Source organism: Cupressus sempervirens, chromosome 3 (assembly GCF_028749045.1).
Source record: "Cupressus sempervirens isolate cs-2001-9-10 chromosome 3, ASM2874904v1, whole genome shotgun sequence".
Taxonomy (NCBI): domain Eukaryota; kingdom Viridiplantae; phylum Streptophyta; class Pinopsida; order Cupressales; family Cupressaceae; genus Cupressus; species Cupressus sempervirens.
In genome coordinates, this window is record NC_143120.1 from 561,054,661 (window position 1) to 561,074,403 (window position 19,743).

The 19,743-nt window shown below is 35.4% G+C and overlaps 1 protein-coding gene across 6 annotated transcripts in view; it reads left to right on the plus strand.

Annotated features, from left to right (window-relative positions):
* The first annotated feature begins 1,344 nt into the window (after positions 1-1,344).
* Positions 1,345-19,743, plus strand: part of ORC5 (origin recognition complex protein 5) — a 57,491-nt gene continuing 39,092 nt past the window's right edge. For 3 of the 6 annotated variants that reach the window (XR_016362457.1, XR_016362461.1, XR_016362460.1), the window contains exons 1-4: positions 1,390-2,644; positions 2,934-3,350; positions 3,487-3,799; positions 3,992-4,096. Coding sequence is in view for 1 of the 6 variants with exons in the window: in XM_089820910.1 (XP_089677036.1) it covers positions 1,494-2,644; positions 2,934-3,350; positions 3,487-3,799; positions 3,992-4,039 (1,929 nt within the window). In the remaining 5 variants the exon portion in view is untranslated. Of the gene's footprint in view, positions 2,645-2,933; positions 3,351-3,486; positions 3,800-3,991; positions 4,405-11,533; positions 11,655-19,743 lie in introns of those variants that run through there. The other 3 variants (XR_016362459.1, XR_016362458.1, XM_089820910.1) reach the window with 3 other exon arrangements.

The following is a 19,743-nucleotide window of genomic DNA, read 5'->3' on the forward strand; positions in this document are numbered from 1 at the left end:
GATATCATGTAATTGGTTGTCCAGTGAAATGTGATCTTGGCATTATATTACATCAAAATAGTTTACACAGATAAGTAGTGAAATGTATTCATACCAAATACACCAAGAATTATGAAAACTACAACTAGTATTAACAACTAGAGTGAAACTCGCCACACTCATGGGGTTGTATTGTTGTTGCTAGACAATTACCTGAATAATAAAAGTAATGAATAAAAGATAAAAAAACACACTTACAACCACAAAAACAATGATTGTAAAAAATTGTTTGCTCGTTGCATAATGAGATTAAAGATCATGTGAACGTGCTGGACATCCTACAATATTGAGGAATGTAACAACAACACATTTATTGTGTTCACACACCAATTTATTTTTAAACAAGAAAATAAGGACGCAAAAAACAAGGTGAACATAGTGAGCTTATTACAAATCTATGAGTATTCAAAACATAATCTATTCTTCAAATATAAACATCTTTGCTTTTCCACATTACTATGAAATTTATGAATGCTTTTTTTTTGGATAGGGCTAGCTAAACGCAATACCCAAAATAAAATCAAAGCCTCATTAAAAGTTTAGAAGAAGCCTCCTAGTGTTCCATTAAGCATGATAATGTTTCAATTTTATGATTGATCTAGGGCAAGAACAACATATGTTCTATGCCATCATCAAGTAATTGGTTATTAGAAATGTCACCTTGTATTCTATGTAAACGTTGCCTTGCTAACTATTGCAACTTCCACATAATCCCCACTTTCTTGCAACAATTAAAGACCTAGATTTGTATGCAATTAAAATTGCATGTCTTAAAATGTTCTTTAAGTCGGCATTTCGTATTCTTGTTGTGGCAATTAAATATGAAATAAATTCTAAAAATAAAGTTAATTTGTACTAAAAATTAGACACCAAATTTATTCAAAATGCCAAAAATATTTACAACCAAATTTACTTCCACTTTGACTTAATAATTATATAAAAAATATTATTATTTTAATTAGAAAATATAATATAATAGTAATGTCATATATGTTAAACATTAAACATTAAATATCTAGAGTACTTTATATACATTAAACTTATGTATTCTAGTTTTTAACATATAGTCAAACTTTAACAACATGTAACAACTTTTATTCCAACATTCATTTAATTAAAACATTACATTCCTAATCTTGTAATCCTCAAATAGTAAGTTTTTTTGGTAATCACCACTAGCATCACAATAAAATCTTATTGCTTCTCATACCCATTGCTACATTTAGTCTTTTAACATTGTTTTTAATAATTCAAAAACTAAAATAAATTGCAATACTTGACTACTTTCAACTTCTGCAACAAATTAATCGTAAAAATTGTTACCCGTTGCTTGTTTTCCCGCGCATGACGCACAGAAGAGGCGCGGGGCAAAATCGTCCGGTCCTACAGCTTGCTTTATCCTCACATTCACTGGTGCAGATAAGTCTATTTCAAAATCATTAATTTGATTCAACATGGAAACAAACAACCAGAAATCCGACGATTCAGAAGCCAAAACAAATGCCTCTACACCGTCCAGGCGGATCACAAGAAGAACCAACGCTCATAATGCGGAAGATTCCCTTGCAGCGAGGCAAACAAACAAGACTCAAGATACCACTTCATCTTCATTTCAATGCATTCAAGCTGATGAAGTAACGCACATTGTTAAAAACAAAGAAGAGCTGCAGAGACATCTGGTTGATACTTTTCCCGGGCGCCACACACAGATCAAAGAGCTTCTGAACCTTATTGGAGGTCCTCAGGATTTCATGACACCCTTGCTCATATATGGGGGTCCTTCCTGTGGTAAAACCAGTGTAGTTTTGGAGACATTCAAGTATCTCGGTCGCCCTTATGCCTATGCCAGCTGCAGGTCCTGTCACAACCCACGTCTGCTCTTCGAATCCCTTCTCAACAAGTTATATAGCCACAAAAGAACCAAGCTTAACAACTATGCCAGTGCTAAGCGCTGTGATAAAATTACAGATTTTGTTCAGTATTTGAAAGAGGCCTGTAATGAGATCATGCAGAAAATTTCTCTGAAAAAAGTAGGTCAAAGGCACAAGGAATTCCATGAAACGGGGATTAAGGAATCCCGCAACGGTTTGATGGGCTCTCCATCAAGGGATATCCACAACGTTAAGGACTCGGGGCTTAAGTCCTCCCCCCACAAAGATGTCAAAAAGCGTTTGGAGAAAGGCCCTCTGGATTTAGGTTTTAAGCGCTCCCCTAAGAAAAATGCGAGAATTACTGGTAGGGATTCTAACATCGAGGTTTCTATGCAGAAGAACAAAGAAAATCTGTGCGATGATCCTAATAACAATGAAGTCAAAGGATTGGATTCTTGTGGGGTGGTTTACTTGATATTTGACAATATAGAGCTTTTACACGAATGGACCAATGGTTTTGGTTTAATTTCTGCATTGTTTAAGCTGGCAGATTTGACGAGGATGCCTAGTTTGGGTTTGATTTTTATAAGCAACTTTACACCGGATTCTTTTTATGCGCAGACGGGGACTTTGGAACCGCTCACACTCTACTTTAGGGATTATACCGATGAGGAGTTGCACCAAATTCTGCTCAAAGGGCAGCCTAATTCGGAGCTCTATGCTTCCTTTCTAAAGTAAGTATATGTCCACCGATTTTAAGCCAAATAGAGCGTGCTGTCCTCTGAGTGCTGTTAAGTCTAGAGTTTTGTGAGTTCCGCTTCACGTGTTTAAAGAATGCTGAAAACCCAAAGCGATTTCTAACTCAATATAAAATCTAGGGCATAACAAGTGGCATTGTATGATCTCATGGCTTAATGTACCACATTTCACCTGGTAATTATAATAAGTGGCATTGTATAGGTTATATATATACCTGTGGTGCAATTTTTTTCTTATTTAATTTTTGCTCACATTCGTGAACAGTGCTATTTTGAAGCCCTTTAGCAGAGCTAGCAGGCGAGTTACAGAACTCTCTGCAGCATTGGAACCATTGTTCGAAAAGTACTGCGAGCCCATCAACAAAGAAGCAGAGAATCCTAATGAAGGGAAGCGAAGGTTGTTTGCTCTTCTTGAGCCCCACATCGCCCCTGCCTTGAACCAAATATTTAATGTCCCCACTTATTCTGGGCTGTCTAAATCTGGCGCTGATAAGGCTAGGAGAAAATTTATACCAAAAAGACCTGGTGTTTATGAAGCTGGAGAGGATCTGGACTTTTATCTTACTGTTTGTGGTAAATACCTTCTCTTATCTGCCTTCATTGCATCACGGAACCCTGCTACTCTTGATGCAACCTTGTTTGATTCCACTGGAGGATTAGAGAGCCGTAAACGAAAGAGAAAGTAAGTGCTTTTAATTCCTCTAATGCTTTGCCATTTGTCCTTGTCATGTATCCAGAGTCCAATCATCTGATGCCATAAAAATGAATGATTTTGTCAATTAATTGATTCTAGCTCAATTTGAGTTCTTTGCAAGTAGGAGTTCTGCATCAGCTACGCAGAAAAAGGAGTACGAGGAGCAAGAGAAGGTCCTCAAAGGTCCTGGCTCTTTCCCATTAGAGAGGCTTCTTGCAATTTTTCAATGCATCACGGCAGCAACAGGTGAAGATCTGGAAAGTGAGCAATATACTGACACATCTCCAAATGATGAAGGAAATACAGATCTTATGTCTGATGCTCTCATGCAGCTATCTACACTTTGCAATATCAACCTTTTGTACAAAGGATCAAGTTGCCCTTTAGAAGGTGCTGCTAGATACCGGTGCAATATTGACCAGGAACTTGCATTAAAGGTAGGATTTTTATTGCAATTTGTTAAATATCTGGTGCCAGCGTGCTGCATTATGAACAGTAATATCATTATGTTTTTGTTGGAATCTATTAGATCTAGGAAATTCTATGCAGGGTTTTGTATTAGTACTTTGTCCTGAGAAATGAGAGTGTTATATGTTTTAAAGTTTACTTATTTTGCTTTTGATTGATAGGTTGCACGGAGTGTCAATTTTCCCTTGTCAAAGTATCTCTATCGTTGAAATGGTCTCAAAAAAGACCGAATTAGAAATGTCATTTACTGGCCCGCTTCCGCAAAGGTCTGTTACAGCATTAACTTTTGAATAATTGATTGCTCTATGAAAATGTATATCATGTGATTGTAAAACAGGGCAATGACCATGCACAGAAACTGAATGCTGTTTGAGGTGTCCAAACTTTCATTGTAATTTCTAATCTCCCGAGTCCTCAGTGTATTTTAAGTAGGATTGTTCTTTCTAAGCTGCGAATTGTGAAATGCTGTACCATTGAAAAGTACATTTATGTTTCTGCACAAGTATCATTGACGCGTGTTTCACAATGGTATAGTGTAATTAAGCACATTCAAGAGCATCATCTTAAACCAGCATTTCAAATTGTGAGTGGATTAGAAATAGCATAAATCCTTTTTCCCTCAAATACATCTATTATCTATATAACACTTAAAGAACCTCTAATTTAGAAATCATTATAGTTAATTTTTGCTGAGTTAGTGAAAGTTGGTGAGATCTTTGTGCTTATAGAAGAAACTGTATTTTTACAATGATCTCCTTGTCAGTGTCAAGAAGCTAGAGAAGAGGCACAAGACGAAGGCTGGACCAGCCTTGAAAAAAAGGCACAAACTGCTCCCCAACGAATGTTAAATTCATGAACCAGAAATATATGAATGGAACATATGAACTACAATAACTCAAATAACAGATAACACAAAGAAATATCCTGGGAAAAGCCCTCTTCTCCGAGGGAAACAACCTAGCCCACAAAATTGATGATGCCTTTATTCAGGTTCAATAACAATTACAAAATCTTTCTCCTTATTGATGTCTCAACCTGACAGTCACTAAGTGGTGCAGGAGCACCTAAGGATTAGGTGAGAAACCCTTACCGTTTTGGCTTGTAAGACCTCAGGTAGGTCATGGTGAATAAGGGCTATTTGAGAAGCCCAATTTGTGCTTTGGTTTGGATTAGTGAGTTCAATTTAGAGTTGTGCCAAGTTTGGCAAGATGTTGCTCATTTGGGCAAAAACTTGTCAATTGTGCCAAATTGGGCAAAATGTGCAAAGTCATGATGTAATAGTTAGGGGGGTTTGTTAAGGGGTTAGATATGCTGGGAATGTCTAAAAACATCATTCTACACATATTGATTGCATGGAAGCATGAATTGTATAAAGATGTCAAAAGTTGCGAATTGCAACTTTGTCAAGTTGCTTGACAACTTTTTGGCAGGAGGGTGTGATGCAGAGCGGCAGGAAAGCAACTTAAATGCCTCTTGTATCTGTCTCCAAGCAATAGTCCTTGTCTCAACTTGTAGTCCTTAAGTCTTTCAAGAAACCTATAAGAAATCAATACTTTTATACTTGCTGGAAAATGCTGTCACAAAGAACTCTTATTCTTTAAGATGCTATTCTTAATGTACTATACTCTGATGTTCCAAGATCCCCGAAGGATTCTAGATATCACATTTTAACAAACCTCTACAACCATTAATTCTGCCCAAAGGGAAATAGACTCACAAATGACAAGGTACACTTGACTACAACTCTCTTATAGCATCCACTATGGCATACTTATCACAACTGCATTCCCAAAGGTTGACACAATCTTTGAAGATCCCAAATCACTAACCAACTTCACACTGTTTAAGACTTACTTTTGTTGATTCCTTGGAATCTCAAACATAAATCCAAACTTCTTGCTGTCCACCCTTGAACCAAACAGCCACTGTTGACTGTGACAGTCATTAACTATGCTTCACTGTTTTATTAGCACTTTGGAACATTCCAGGGCATTGATCAAACATGAGGAAATGCTTATTGATCTTCAAAACATTATCCCGATCTGACTATGAACTCACAGACAGTATCATCCTTCTTACTGTCATCTAACAGGCAGTATTATGTTGACAGTCCCAACAATTAAAGACTATTAATTTGACCAGACAGCAAATGAAGATACAATGGTTTCTTTGAATACTTGCCAATCTTCCAGTATCAACATTAAATGCTTACTCCAGCATGATGAGAATGTCCAATACATATGCAGTCCTAGCAGGCCTATCTAGGCTTGATTGTAAAGAAACATTAACAAAGATGGGTACATAAGCAAAATGAAGATGTTGGAGTACCTTACAGTCGTCTCATGCTCTGCTCTGCCTGATTTGATTGAGACATTGCATACATTTCAGTCTGCAAGCTCATTTTAGACCATTCCTAGGCCAAACAACCTGACTGTTTGCCCTAGGGCACGGATTTAATCATGGTAAAACGCTTCTCCCGAGTCTCTCCTTTTAGAAACATAAAAAGGACTCATCATACAATACAACTCCAGATTTTTGAGCAGATTGGCCGGTTAGTTTGGTAGAAAAATGTCCATTTGTTCGAAATCCTGGAGAAGGAGGGTTTTAGACCCGGTCAGAGAAAGATGTTAATCACTCGCTCCAACCAGCACCAAATTTCTTCAGACTTGAAGCATTTGAAAGGGGATTCGGACCTCTATCTGTTCATGTGCTTTTTGGGGCCGTGCCAATCCGTACAGATACGGAACATCAGTCTGAAACAGGAAAATAGAGAGAAACCAGAGAATTTTTATTAATCTTGAAAACAAAACCCGTACAGAATGATAGATCTCTGCCTTGTGACAGGTACATAGATGCATTTTAAAGACTTCCTGCCTGATCCAACTGCCTTGGATCGCAGGAATCAATTGAACTACCCGACTGGTTGCCATTTTGCAACAATGAACAACTTTTTGTAAAGTTGACAAATGTTGCATTACAAAAATTTGCAACAAGAATGCATGGTTAAGCAACTTATTTAAGAAAAGTGCTTTATTTGACCAAAATTAAGACTAACTCCTAGCCTACACTCCTAGAATGTAAATGTGTAAAACCTAAGGCCTAGATGCCACTTGGCATGAACCTAAGCCTAAGGGTCCTATAGGTGAAAGACCATTGGTTTATAAAACACCAAGTGGCCTAACACCTTTACAATTGGACCAAAATGACCAAATATGACCTAAACTTAGCTTAATGACCAATTAAGCAATAAATTTTATTTTGATGACCCCTTGACACAAGGGTGCCCTGCACTAGGGTGCAACTTGTGTCCAGTTAGTTGTGGGCGCACAAAAACAGTTAGAATAGGTGGAAACAGTCTATTAAACTCTCCTGAATTGTTGTAACAAGGTTGGTTGCCATTTTTGATGCAAATTTGAATGAAAAAGCATTGACAGTTTCTGATTTTTCTTGCAGTCATTTTGCAATATGAGCATCTTGGGTCATAGTGATTGAAAATGGCTATCTATAGTTAGATTAGTGTATCTTCTTTCATTTGGTGTTTTGGTGTGGTTTTATGTACAACTTTTGTTGTTCAAATAAATTCAAAACCAAATTGTGCAATTCGTTGGAGTGGGCAAGGGTTTTGCTCTTAGAATGCCTCCATCTTAAAACTCCATTGTTGGTTTATAATGACCATTGGAGGTCTTTGAGAGGAGGCTGTGTACATTCTTTTGGCTTTGGTTTCAGCCCAAAAATGTCAATCTATGAATTTTAATGTCTTGCCCTAGGCGAGTTCAGTGATAACCTGACTAGGTGCAGAGAAGTAATAGAGTGTTGAATCTCGCAGTATTGGATTGAAAAATGTGATCCAACTCCATCAAGATGTGGTATGGAGTCTAGGCAAGTGGTGGATGCAATTTCACTCATAGTTGAATCCATTTGATTGGTGTTTGAAAGCTTTGAAACTTTTCAAGCTTGTGTAAGCCTAAGAAAGCTTAAACTAGGGTTTGGCCTTGTAGAGATGCATGGGACAGTGAGACCTCACAGTGCTCCCAAAAGCATATTAGGATTGGGCATTAGTTTGACAAGTCATTTGGAGAAAATTTGAATCAAGACCTAAAAACTACAATCCATGACCTAATTGAGGGCTAATAGGCTACTAGGCCAACTAGGCCAACTAGAGGAGTGTAAGAGACCGGTAAGGAAAAGAAGCTGAAAGCTTGACTTTTTGAAATTTGTCCAACATTTCTGATTGAATTTGATCACCTCCACACTCTTGCAAGATGGTTTACAAGGCTTGGGGGTTTGAATCAATGGGTGAGATAGAAGGCCTTGAGGGTAAGAATCAGCAATCTTTGAACTTGGTAGAGCACCCTAGGTGGGGAGTTGATAAAAGAAACTTGTCAGCATTGAGAGAGTTAGATGATTGAGGAATTGGGGACTAAATGAAACTTAGTTGAAGTCCTATTAGGGTATGTGCATGATAGAATCCTAGGGTGACCCTATCAATAAGTCTTTAAAACAACCTAGTCACCAAAGTGCTCAGTGATCATATATAACAAACAACAGAGATTAACTGTGATTAATCATGATATGTAGATATATAATATGCATGCATACAAAATTTCACGCAAAGAATCTTATAAACTCTTCTCACATACAGAGCATCAGATAAATTGATTGAAGAAAAAATCTGCTGCATGAATACTCTCACAAATACTTGCTGCTCAGAACAATGTCAAAGACTCAGGAGAGAGCACAAAAATCTTCATGAGAATGAGGATGCATATCAAGAGTCACAACATACACATGACAACATTGTCTCCCACAACAGGTCTCAGCTGGTTACTCTGAAATTCTCAATCGACTCAAGGAGGGAGTGAAGAAGAGCAATTGATGTGCATTACAACAATTGCATGGCATCCTCCAATGTGAAATAACATATACAATAAGTGTCCATGAACAACAAAACGCTCATTGTCGATGTAAGGAAGTGAAGCAATGGCAACACAAATAAACCACCAAAATAAAAGAGGTCGATTTAATATAATCACTGTTAGCAATCATGAGGCCAAGTAGGAAAAGCAACATAAACAATGAGCCCGATGTCAAGAATTAATCACAAGATCAAAATCGGAGGATATGCACAAGATTCCAACATAAATGAACTCTTCCATGAGACAATATGTGAACACACAGAAGTAGAGCAAAGTTGAGAAATTGCACAACAAAATATAAGGCACACGATTAAGAGGAACAATGGAAACCATCATAGTCTCCTTAGACAAATAATAGGAACCAAAAATGAGTTATTGCTAAATATAAACCACACATCATCAGAGGTAAATGATCTTTATCGCTGCTACAATTTTCAACACTCCCTCTTAGCAAGAGAGAGATCTTCAGTTTGTCATCTCATGACAAGTGCATGCAATTGCAACAAAAAAGAATGTCAACAAAAATCTCATCATAGATTTTTCTCAATTAAAAGTTGTTATCTCAGCATAACAACATTTAGCATAGCTAATCATAGGGGGTGAATAAAAAAATATAAAATTAAGTTGTGGAGTCATATACACGAGTTCCACCTAGGCTACTCCCAAAGGGTGGAACAAGGGATTTCACCTCAAACTTCTCATGCAGAGAAGATCTCATTAACAAGGGGCTTCACCTCGAACTTCTCTCGCAGAGAACTCATTAACAAGGGATTTCATCTCAAACTTCACTTGTAAAGAAGAACTCATTAACAAGGGATTGCACCTCGAACTTCTCTCACAAAGAAGAACTCATTAACAAGGGGTTGCACCTCGAACTTCTCCCTTACAGAGTGAAGAACTCATTAATTATATGCAAAGAATCACTGAAACCGAGATTCTCTCTCAACACGAGCATCATTCTCCATGATATTAAGCTTATCTCAAAAGTAACAAAACTTCACTCTTAGAAGTGGCTTGGTGAGAATGTCTGCAATCTACTCCTTCGTATAAATTTACTCGAGCTCAACTGCTTTCCTTTGAATCATAGCTCTTAAGTAATGATTTTTTATTTCCACATGTTTGGTTTTATCATGAAAAACTGGATTAACAGAAAGCTTCACACAACTTTGGTTATCACAAAGAATCATTGTAGGTTCCAAAGGCTGCTCAAACAAACCTGCATACAATTTTTTAAGCCACACAACTTCTCTTGCAGCCACACAAGCTGCAACATATTCTGTTTCAATTGTACTCTATGCAACAAGATTGTTTCCTGCTGCACTAGGAAATTATAGTATAACCTAGGTTGAAACAACATCCTGAAGTACTCTACACATGGACATATCTCAATATGTGTTTGGCTGCCACAAGGGGAATTTGTCTTGGTTCACACATGAATTGACTCAAAGTACTAACAACATGACATATGTCAGACCTTGTGCTAACCAAATGTTTTAAAGAACCAATTAATTGCCCATACATAGTAGGATCAACTAAGTCTAAAGTGGTTGCAACCTCATGTACCTTTTTCAGATTTGCTTCCATAGGAGTCACCATACACTTACACTCTAACATACCAAATCTCTTCAAAATATCAATTATTTATCTTCTTTGACTCAATATGATTTCATTCGGCCTTTGCCATACCTCAAGCCCAAGGAAATAGTGCAATAAATCAAGATCTTCTAGCTCCTTACATTTAACAATGAGATCATCACATTACTAGTGAGAAACAAATCATCAACATAAAGCACTAAGGCCAGTACTTTGTCATCACATACCTTGAAATATAAATTTGGATCAACATCATTCTTTAGGAAGTCCAAGCTATAAAGATAATGATCAATCCTCTCATGCCAAGTGTGGGGACGGTTTTTGGTGCCAAACTTTTTCTTGTCACAATAAACTCATGTTTGCTCCTTATGTCAATTTCATTTGCAAAAAATCCTATTGATTTCTACCATCTGAAGTTTTAGTGGACCTCTTTCTTGAAAATGTTTCCAAAGGAGGGCATTCTTCCAATACTTTGATTATCTTTTTATGACTGTTAACAACTTAACATTATTAGAATCATCATGGAGACACATCAGTTCAAACTTCAAGAGGACTTCTAGGGGAGTTTTGTTGGGATTATTGATGTGGAGTGAAATAGAGCCATGCTTTGTTATATTCCTTTAGAATGTTTTACCTAGTGCGTGCTACCTTTTCTATCTGTTTTATTGACAGTAAGAACTCCTCTACTCTCACTCCAGTGGTGGAAAAATCTTTCCTGATGTTGTTCAAGTCAAACTTATCTGACTTGGACTTGACCTCCTATGATTTCTACTAGTTGCTTAAAGTTTAGTTTCAACTGATTTTATTTAGAGATACCATTCATCATTTCATTTTGTTTAAGCTGGAGTTAAAATCCTGAGTCGTTGCATTGTCCCCTAATGTACTCAAGAAATTTTGCAGATGAATCCACATCTCTGGATTTAGAATTGAGGAATTTCATGTATACACAGTAATGTCGACTAGATTAAGATTTATTATGTATTTTTGGAGCAAAACAACCATTCAATTATTTTTAGTGGCAAAGGAAACCCAAGGAAGTTTTTTTGATTCTACACTGTAATTAGTTCCCTTGATTGGCCTAAAGGCTAATGTATCAACAATCTTACCATACCATCTACTTTTCTACAGTTTTGCTTTTAGAGCGCCAAACCATGGAATTGGCCTTTTCTAATAATGGAGATGCTTCCCTCTCAGGTTCAAGATACTCCAGTTTGACGCATTCTTCTATAAATTGCCAGGGTTCTCCTTAATAGCTGCTGCAACACAAAAGAAAATTCACTTGTACACATCCTTCCAGAGTTTTGACTGAGGGTCAGTATGTCTTATCAAGACTGGAGTTCTATTAAGGAATTTAAATCTGTGTTGAAGCTTTAGGTCAATGGACAAATTTTAAGTGTAGCACCTCTAGAGATTGTGCATCTGCCTTAAAAGTACTGTCAATCATCTTAATTATTGCATACATTCATTAACGTCCCCTGCATGTGAATCTCAGCTTCTTATCTTTGTAAGTAATCTCATTTACTAACTGCAACTTCAGAAAAGACATCTCAAACCATAGTTAAAACGACATCTGTTTAAAACACCTAGCTGCTGCCTGCTTTTTGTCTTCTTGTAAATTGGTCTTAATTTGGAATCTCATAGATTGCTCTGTGAATTTCTACATTAACCATTATTTTTGTGTCAATTTTTGGAATTCACTATAGAAATTCTGCTGGTTATCAAAAGGCACCAAATATATCTCAAACATATTGCAATTTTAAACTATAGTATTATCTTTGTTTTCTCCGTCTCATTTTTCAAATGATTCTGTCAAAGAGTAGCAGGGGATTTCACTTTCGCTACAACAAACTTTGTCCTTATAGGGTTACGTTGAATATTTTACATTTCAAATTATCTACAAATTTTGTATCTTGTTTTAAATTAATTTAGGTCCTATGATCATATTCTCTTTTAAAATCTGAAACCTTTTTCCCCTTGCTTTTGTTTGCTTTGCAGTTTTTCTATTTATCTCTTCATAGACTTTACAAGACCTATTTGAACTCTAATGCTTAGGTTATTACTTTTTGATGCTTAACTTGGCTCAAGTGGCTTCTAATGCTCTCAGCAAAACTTCTTGAATATTTTTCTATTCCCTACACATTGTTTGCCTCATGTAGCCTAAATTAACTTGAACCATAGTGTTGAGATCTGCTTCCTTTATTTACATACCATAAAACCCATACTTGCATAAATGTGAATTCTAGCTCCCTACAAATGCTGCGATCTATTCTATTCCATTTTTGTTGGTTCCAATTTATGATATTTATGAACGATCACCAAGATATTCATGAAAACCATGTGTGGATCCCTGACATGAATGTATGGAGTGGGCAAATACATTGTCGGTTCCAGATTGGAGGAGCAGGGTTGGATGACCTGACTAAAATGGATATATCGTCGATTGTCCTATGAAAGAAGTGGAGTCTTTCTTATCATCATATACTAGCCTAGTTGATATATTTCATTTGGTTCCAATAGACACAAATTGACCATTATCTGATTCTTAATTGTCTACGCTCATCAATTATATCACCAAAAGTATGTATTTTCCTTGGCTTGATCTTCCTTCTTTGACAAGTTTGCTTTCTGAGATTGAATGGGGGTTGGGTGCTTTAATTGGTTTCAAAAACTAAAATGCTTATGATAGATATAAACTCTACTTCCCTCACATATAATATATTTTCCAATATATGCTGCTATATCTACCCCCGGTTTCTGACAGAATTCAAAGAACCTCAAAACCCTATTATTGTTTTCTTGACATTGTTTATTACCTTCCCAAATTTTGTACCTCTCCTCTTGGCATCATTTCCATATGCTCATTTCTTATACCAGGCCTTTCTGCTTTGGACTTGTATGAGGGTTTGCGTCAGGATTGACAACCAACTCATTCTAGAAAGTGTTTTCTCTTTCAAGTTGGCAATAACTTTGCAACCAGACTTTTAGAACAAATTGTTAATTCATACTAGAAACACTTCCAATTTTTTGTGACATCTAGAAATATTCGCAGCTGATGTATAAATACTTTAGGCTTGATGATTTTTGTTAACTGTCAATTTTTATTTTTTTAAAAATGCCTATTAAAATTTTGAACATGACTGGTGATGCTGGCAGGATGCACTCTGGGCCCACTTGAACCGCTTTTTGACTCGGAGTTACGAACCAGCGAGGCCACAGTTAATAGAGCTGAGGCCCAAACTTGTGAGAACATTGGATCATTGTAAGCAGAAGCTCACGATCACAATGGCTTAGCGGAGGTTTGAACCTTGGTGGGGAGTGTTAGAAATAGGAAAGACTGAGTGGGAGGGGGCATGGGGGGTGAAGCAGTGTTTCACAAACTTTTGCTCAATTATGGATATCATTAACAAACTTATAACTTGCATTTGAAAGTAAACTTATATTGAACAATAAACACAACCATAAAGTAATGCAACACATAACACCATATTTTGTTAATTAGGGAAACCCTGGCCAAGGGAAAACCCCAGTGGGGATGGTACCGACAAAATGATCCACTAATCAAAAGTATCTTGTGAAAGATATTGACCTTGTTAAGAGTCTATTATATCCGTATAGTGTCTCGGTCCTTGTTAGAAGCCTCAACCCTGTTAGGAGTTGTTATTACAATTACACAAAGTAGCAAGATGAGCCCATTGCCCAAATATGCAATATACAATAATATTCTTGTATACAAGAGATAGGTTGAAAAACCTCTTATTGCTACTGATATCTTTAATATGTGATTTTGCCTTTCGCTGCTCTTCACAAAACTTGATCACAAATTCACATTGCTTTGATCTTATATCAGAATTCACATCTTAAACATATCACATACATATCACAAAAACCACACTTTACTTCGTATTCAAAACTTTTCCTTTATACCTTATTTCTTTAATTTGTCGGCCTTCATTACTTCACACACTTGCCAAATTACAAAATTAACTCTTGGTCACTTAGGGTTAACATCTAGGATGTCGTCCCTAATTAGTTAAGTAATTATTTTAATAAACAAAATAATTCCTCAATCCAAAAAACTCATTTCCTTAATTCTTCTTTGTTCTCTTCACAACACTGTCACTGTAAAATTGGAATATTTCTGTCCGTACTGTCATGCACTCATGCATATGTCATCCTAGCATATTATACTTTCTCTAGATAAGTGAGCACGTGGCATAAATGCTTCTGCAAACTGCGTTGACCAAATTAGTTCCTGTGCTAACAGATAACTCTGTTGTTCTTAGATAATTTTCTAAGTCTCTATCACAAAACTTTATCTCCAAGATTTGCTGACTTAATCTTGACTATATGTTGCCATAAATGACAACATCATACTGTGTAACCTAGCCAAATTGCTAACAATCTCCCCCTTTGGTATTGATTGCAATATATGAGAAAATTGGTTAGGTCCCAAAACCAAAACTTCAAAAACTTGTAACTATTGTTACATGGCCATTACAAAGTTTACAAAACCTATGGATCATCATATATACCATCTTTACATACATAGGGATGCTCTCCCTTTGACTATACTTTATCTTCTACATATCTTTACATATAGTTTTCCTTATCCACTCCCCCTTTGACATCAATGACAAAGGTAGTGACAAAATTTATATACATGTCAAAATTGTGTTACTTTCTCCTTCATGCAAAGGTTGATATTTTGGTAAAACAATCAACAAAGCTTGCTTTCAGATTCTCAAATTCTCTTTCATATGTATCTTTGTGTTAAAGTTTGTAGCTGCAATAGAGTTCTTTATCTCTCGAAATATGGATGTTACTACCATTATTGTCATCTTCATCTGAAAATGATACTTAAGCTTAATTTGTAATATTAAATGTAAATGACACGTGTCATTCACATGCATTGAGGCATGAATATTCAAAGAGTCATAATTAATTATAAGAGTTATGAGAATCGCAAGAGACATTCAGTTATAATGTGAAGAGTCTCTCCTATTGTTATATATTCGCATCAAGCAAAGGATATTGTATACTTGAACATTTCATTATCAATATAATGATATTTTTGTTGTGTGGCTGAGTTTTTCCCTTCATTTTTGAAAGGTTTTCCCAGGATATTTCAGGTGTTTATTGGTTCAGTTTTGGCTCCTTATTGCTGTTTATCACCATTGATTTTTGGGCTCTAGATTTAACATGGTATCAGAGCCAATTTTTTTGATAGAAGCAAATGAAAGAGATTATTTTTATCGTCAATTTTGTCTTTGCCGTTTTTATTTGTTATGGAACTGTTGTTTTGGAGCTATCTTTTTTAAAAAAAAATTACCGTGATATTGTTTAGTTAATAAATTTGTTGGTTGGCTCCTTCTTGCATTATCGCATGTGTGTAATGGCAAATGATCTTTCATCTTGATTCTTTGTGTTGCTACCTTTGTCAGATATAGGGTTTTCATCAGAAGTCATTTTGTTTAACTCTCCTTGAGTTCAAGTGATGATTAAATTTTAGTTTGTATCTCAATATGTTGTTTATCTTGATAGATTTAAATTGTTTTCTATCTATTCATGCTCCGTTGTGAATAATACCCATATTGAGATATATTTCCTATATCATATTGGTTTAGAGCATGGCTTGCAAAGGCTGGAAATGGTAGTTCTGTGCAATACAGGCATTAATGGACTTCGTTTTTGAGCGTCATGTTTGTTTGAGATCAGAGATCACTTTTGTCATGATCGAAACCATCAGATTTTATTGGAGGCTTCTATTCGATGGAATTCTTTGTGCTTGTCGGCTTTGGTTATCTTCCTTATGTTTAAAAATTCTCAAACTTTTGTTTTATCATTTTTTACATGCCTATTTTTATATGTTGTCGATTTCACAGTGTGCCTTTTATCATGTTTGGTGCTCGTTATGACATTTTTGATGATGAAGTGATGATCTCTCAAACATTTTAAGAAGACAAGTAAGAGTGTATTTCTTTTCCCTCCATTGAGAAGGTATTATGGGATGGAAGATGATGTTACATCAGATAATGGTCTTATCCCAAGGCATCTTGATTTCTTCTTATGAGTCGATGGAGAGAAATCTAGTGCGGGACTTGAGCACATCGAATAGTCTTTGGTTCCGCTAGAGGCATGTTGTTGTGAGATCAAGGCGATCTTTGAGATTGTAGTTGGGAAGGTTGAACGAGACTTGATTGCCGCTCAGTATGACTTGGGAGTCTTCTTTGTAACGTCAAAACTTTAGTTTGCGATCTTGATGTGTACGGAGAGCATTTCCAATTCATTATCATTTTTCATGGGTTGATAAATATTGAAAAGAAACTCTGCGATGGAGTGTCAGGTTGTTGGATTACAACTTTCCGTTGTTGTAACGCCTAGACAAGTATTCTATTTTTTGACCATTTTTTCTTCTCCATAGCCAAGTTTCTTTGCGAATGGATGAGGATTATCAAATATCTCTTTCAAGTGTATGTTGAGCCTCAAATATAGGTGACATAATTTCAAGAGGGCTAAAATATATGTTGTGTAGAGGATATCACCAAATTCAATCAGAACATTAGTTTTATTCCATTCGGGACTAAGGTCATTAGCATGGATCGATTCTATTGGAAATAGGTCATGCATGATGAGACCAACTCTGCTTCAGATATAACAGATTGCTAGAGAATAGGCCAAGGATTAATTGCTGCTCATCAATGATAGCAACAAAGGAAAGGCTTTGGAATTTCTGTGAAAGACATAGTGAGGGCGACATACATGCCCGAGAAGTGTGCATACGTTACTTGTACGCAGTACTACATATGGAAAGATTTGTGTAACTTTCAACGTAAAAGGAAGCTAAGTATTTTCTATGTTATTTGAAGTCGTCTACTATATTGTCATATATTAAATGATTGTGAATGATTATATTTGGAAAATATATGACAATATTATTTTACTAATCTCTCTTGATTGCAAATGAATGCAATAGGATTTTTGAGAATGCTTATTCACAGTCACATTCAAAGGGAAGTTTCCTGCATATTTTTTTGTGATATTTGCTTACAGTCTTTAGATTTTAAAATGATCAAATATTGAGGAGTAGTTTATGAGTATTTTTGTGTAAAGCTTTGAGTTTTGTGACCTCTGATTTTGATCTTTTGAGGATGGATACTTGTGGAAGCCATTTTTGGCAATGAGAGGACTGTCCTAGCTGAAAGAAGAATCACTCAGATTATTCTTTTAGGATTATAATGGAGTTTGCTGAAGAAATTTATTCAAGAAGATAAATATCTGTTGATGACATGCATGGTGTCTTCTTGCAACTTATTTTTTGAGTTGTCATTTCACTAGGAATAGTGAATATTCTAATATTGATTCTATCAGAATTGTCATTAATATCTACTTTCGTTACAGCAGAAAAGCAATGATTAAGAGGGAGGTTTCATTATTAAAAGGGAGTACTTATGAAATCCCCATCACTCTCATAGATGTTTGTGATGCTTGTGGTATTTATAAAATTTGAGACTTAAATGGAATCAATTCTTCGTTTGTTATTGCCTATTTTATTCTTGGGTGAATAAATGAGATTGTCAGATCAGCTATGATAACTCTTCAACTATGCGATAGTGAACATTACGTTGAGAGAGTCCATGATGTCATCATGTTGAGAGATTTTATGATGGGAGTTGGATGTCATGTTGAGAGATACCATGGCAGTTCACATTGAGAGAGTGTGAATAAAGGCTTAGCTGTGAGTCTTACAAAATCTTTTCATGTTGAGTGATTCCATGAATATGAGTAATTGTTATAGGTTTACATGTTGAGTGATTCCATGAATATGACTCATTGTTACAGGTTTTCATGTTGAGTCATTCCATAAATTATGTTTTGAATTCATATGATCAGAATTTATCATTGACATTTTTTTTTGGTTGCAGTTTTGTGACTGTTCAACTAAAGATCTCTCTCTTGCTAAGGAGTGTTAAAGTTTGTAGTTGTGATAGTGATCTTTATCTCTCGAAATTTAGACGTTATTACTGTTATTGTCATTTTCAGCAAGGTATTTTTTAGTGGCTAATATTTGTAAATTGGCTGGTAAATATGGCTAACAATTTAAGATTTAATGCAACCTAAATCGCCATATTTTTATAAATTTTAGCTTTAAAATATTTAAAATCGCTCAATAATTTATTTTATTAAAAAATAATGTTCAAAGATTCACCATAATATTTGATATACAATTGGATTTGATTCACCGAAATATTATATATTATTGGAGAAATTAAAATTAATTCACCAATAATTATCATAATTATTAGTTACTTAAGGGATATATCACCAATATTTAGTTTTCACTTTGATTTAAAATATAATGTAATGATCCTCATAATAATCCATGAGTTAAAAAATTTTCAATTTTCATTTGTAATAGTGTATGGTGATTAATGAAATTTCTATTATTATTGAGATTCACCAATATTTTCTATACAAAAATTATGATTCCAAAATAATCACCAAAATAAATAATATTTAAAATAAAAAATTTGAAAGATTCGTGAATAGAAATAATATATATTTTTAAAATGATGAAAGATTCGCCAATAATTTATATCTTTTTTTGGAGGGGGGTTTATTAAAGAATACGCTGATTTTCAGCTTCAAAGGACACTTAAGCTTAATTTGTAATATTAAATGTAAATAACATGTGATATTCACATGAATTCAGGCATGAATATTCGAAGAGTCGTAATTAATTATAGGAGTTATGAGAATCTCAAGATACCTTCGGTTATAATGTGAAGAGTCTCTCCTATTGTTATATATTCGCATCAAGCAAAGTATATTGTACACTTGAATATTTCATTATCAATAAAATGATATATTTGTTGTGTGGCTGGGTTTTTCCCTTCATTCTTGAAGGGTTTTCCCAGGATATTTCTGGTGTTTATTGGTTCAGTTTTGGCTCCTTCTTATTGCTGTTTATCACCATTGATTTTTGGACTCTAGTTTTAACACTTTGATTGTTTCAGATACATTGATCAGGGCGCACAATCCATAGGATGCTACCTCTACTGCATTTAGATTTGAATATACAGACTTTTCATATGATGTCTTAGCCTTAAGTTATTCCTCTAGCTGCTTCTGTACATTGCTGATTTTCAGCATCAAATGTTCTCTTAATGAAAATCTTTTGATGATTCTTTCTCTTTTCAATGCAATTAGGCTTATATCATCATATATCTTCTCAATTCTTGTTTCCAAATTTTCAATCTTCTTATCAGGCTGTTGAAGCTCATTAGCAGAGTTCTGTAATTCTTTTTACTTCTCACTTAGCTCCTCATTTACATCTCTGATGAAATTGTATGACAAAGTACACTGTCCATACAATGTTCTTCCTTCTATTGCACATCTCCTTAACT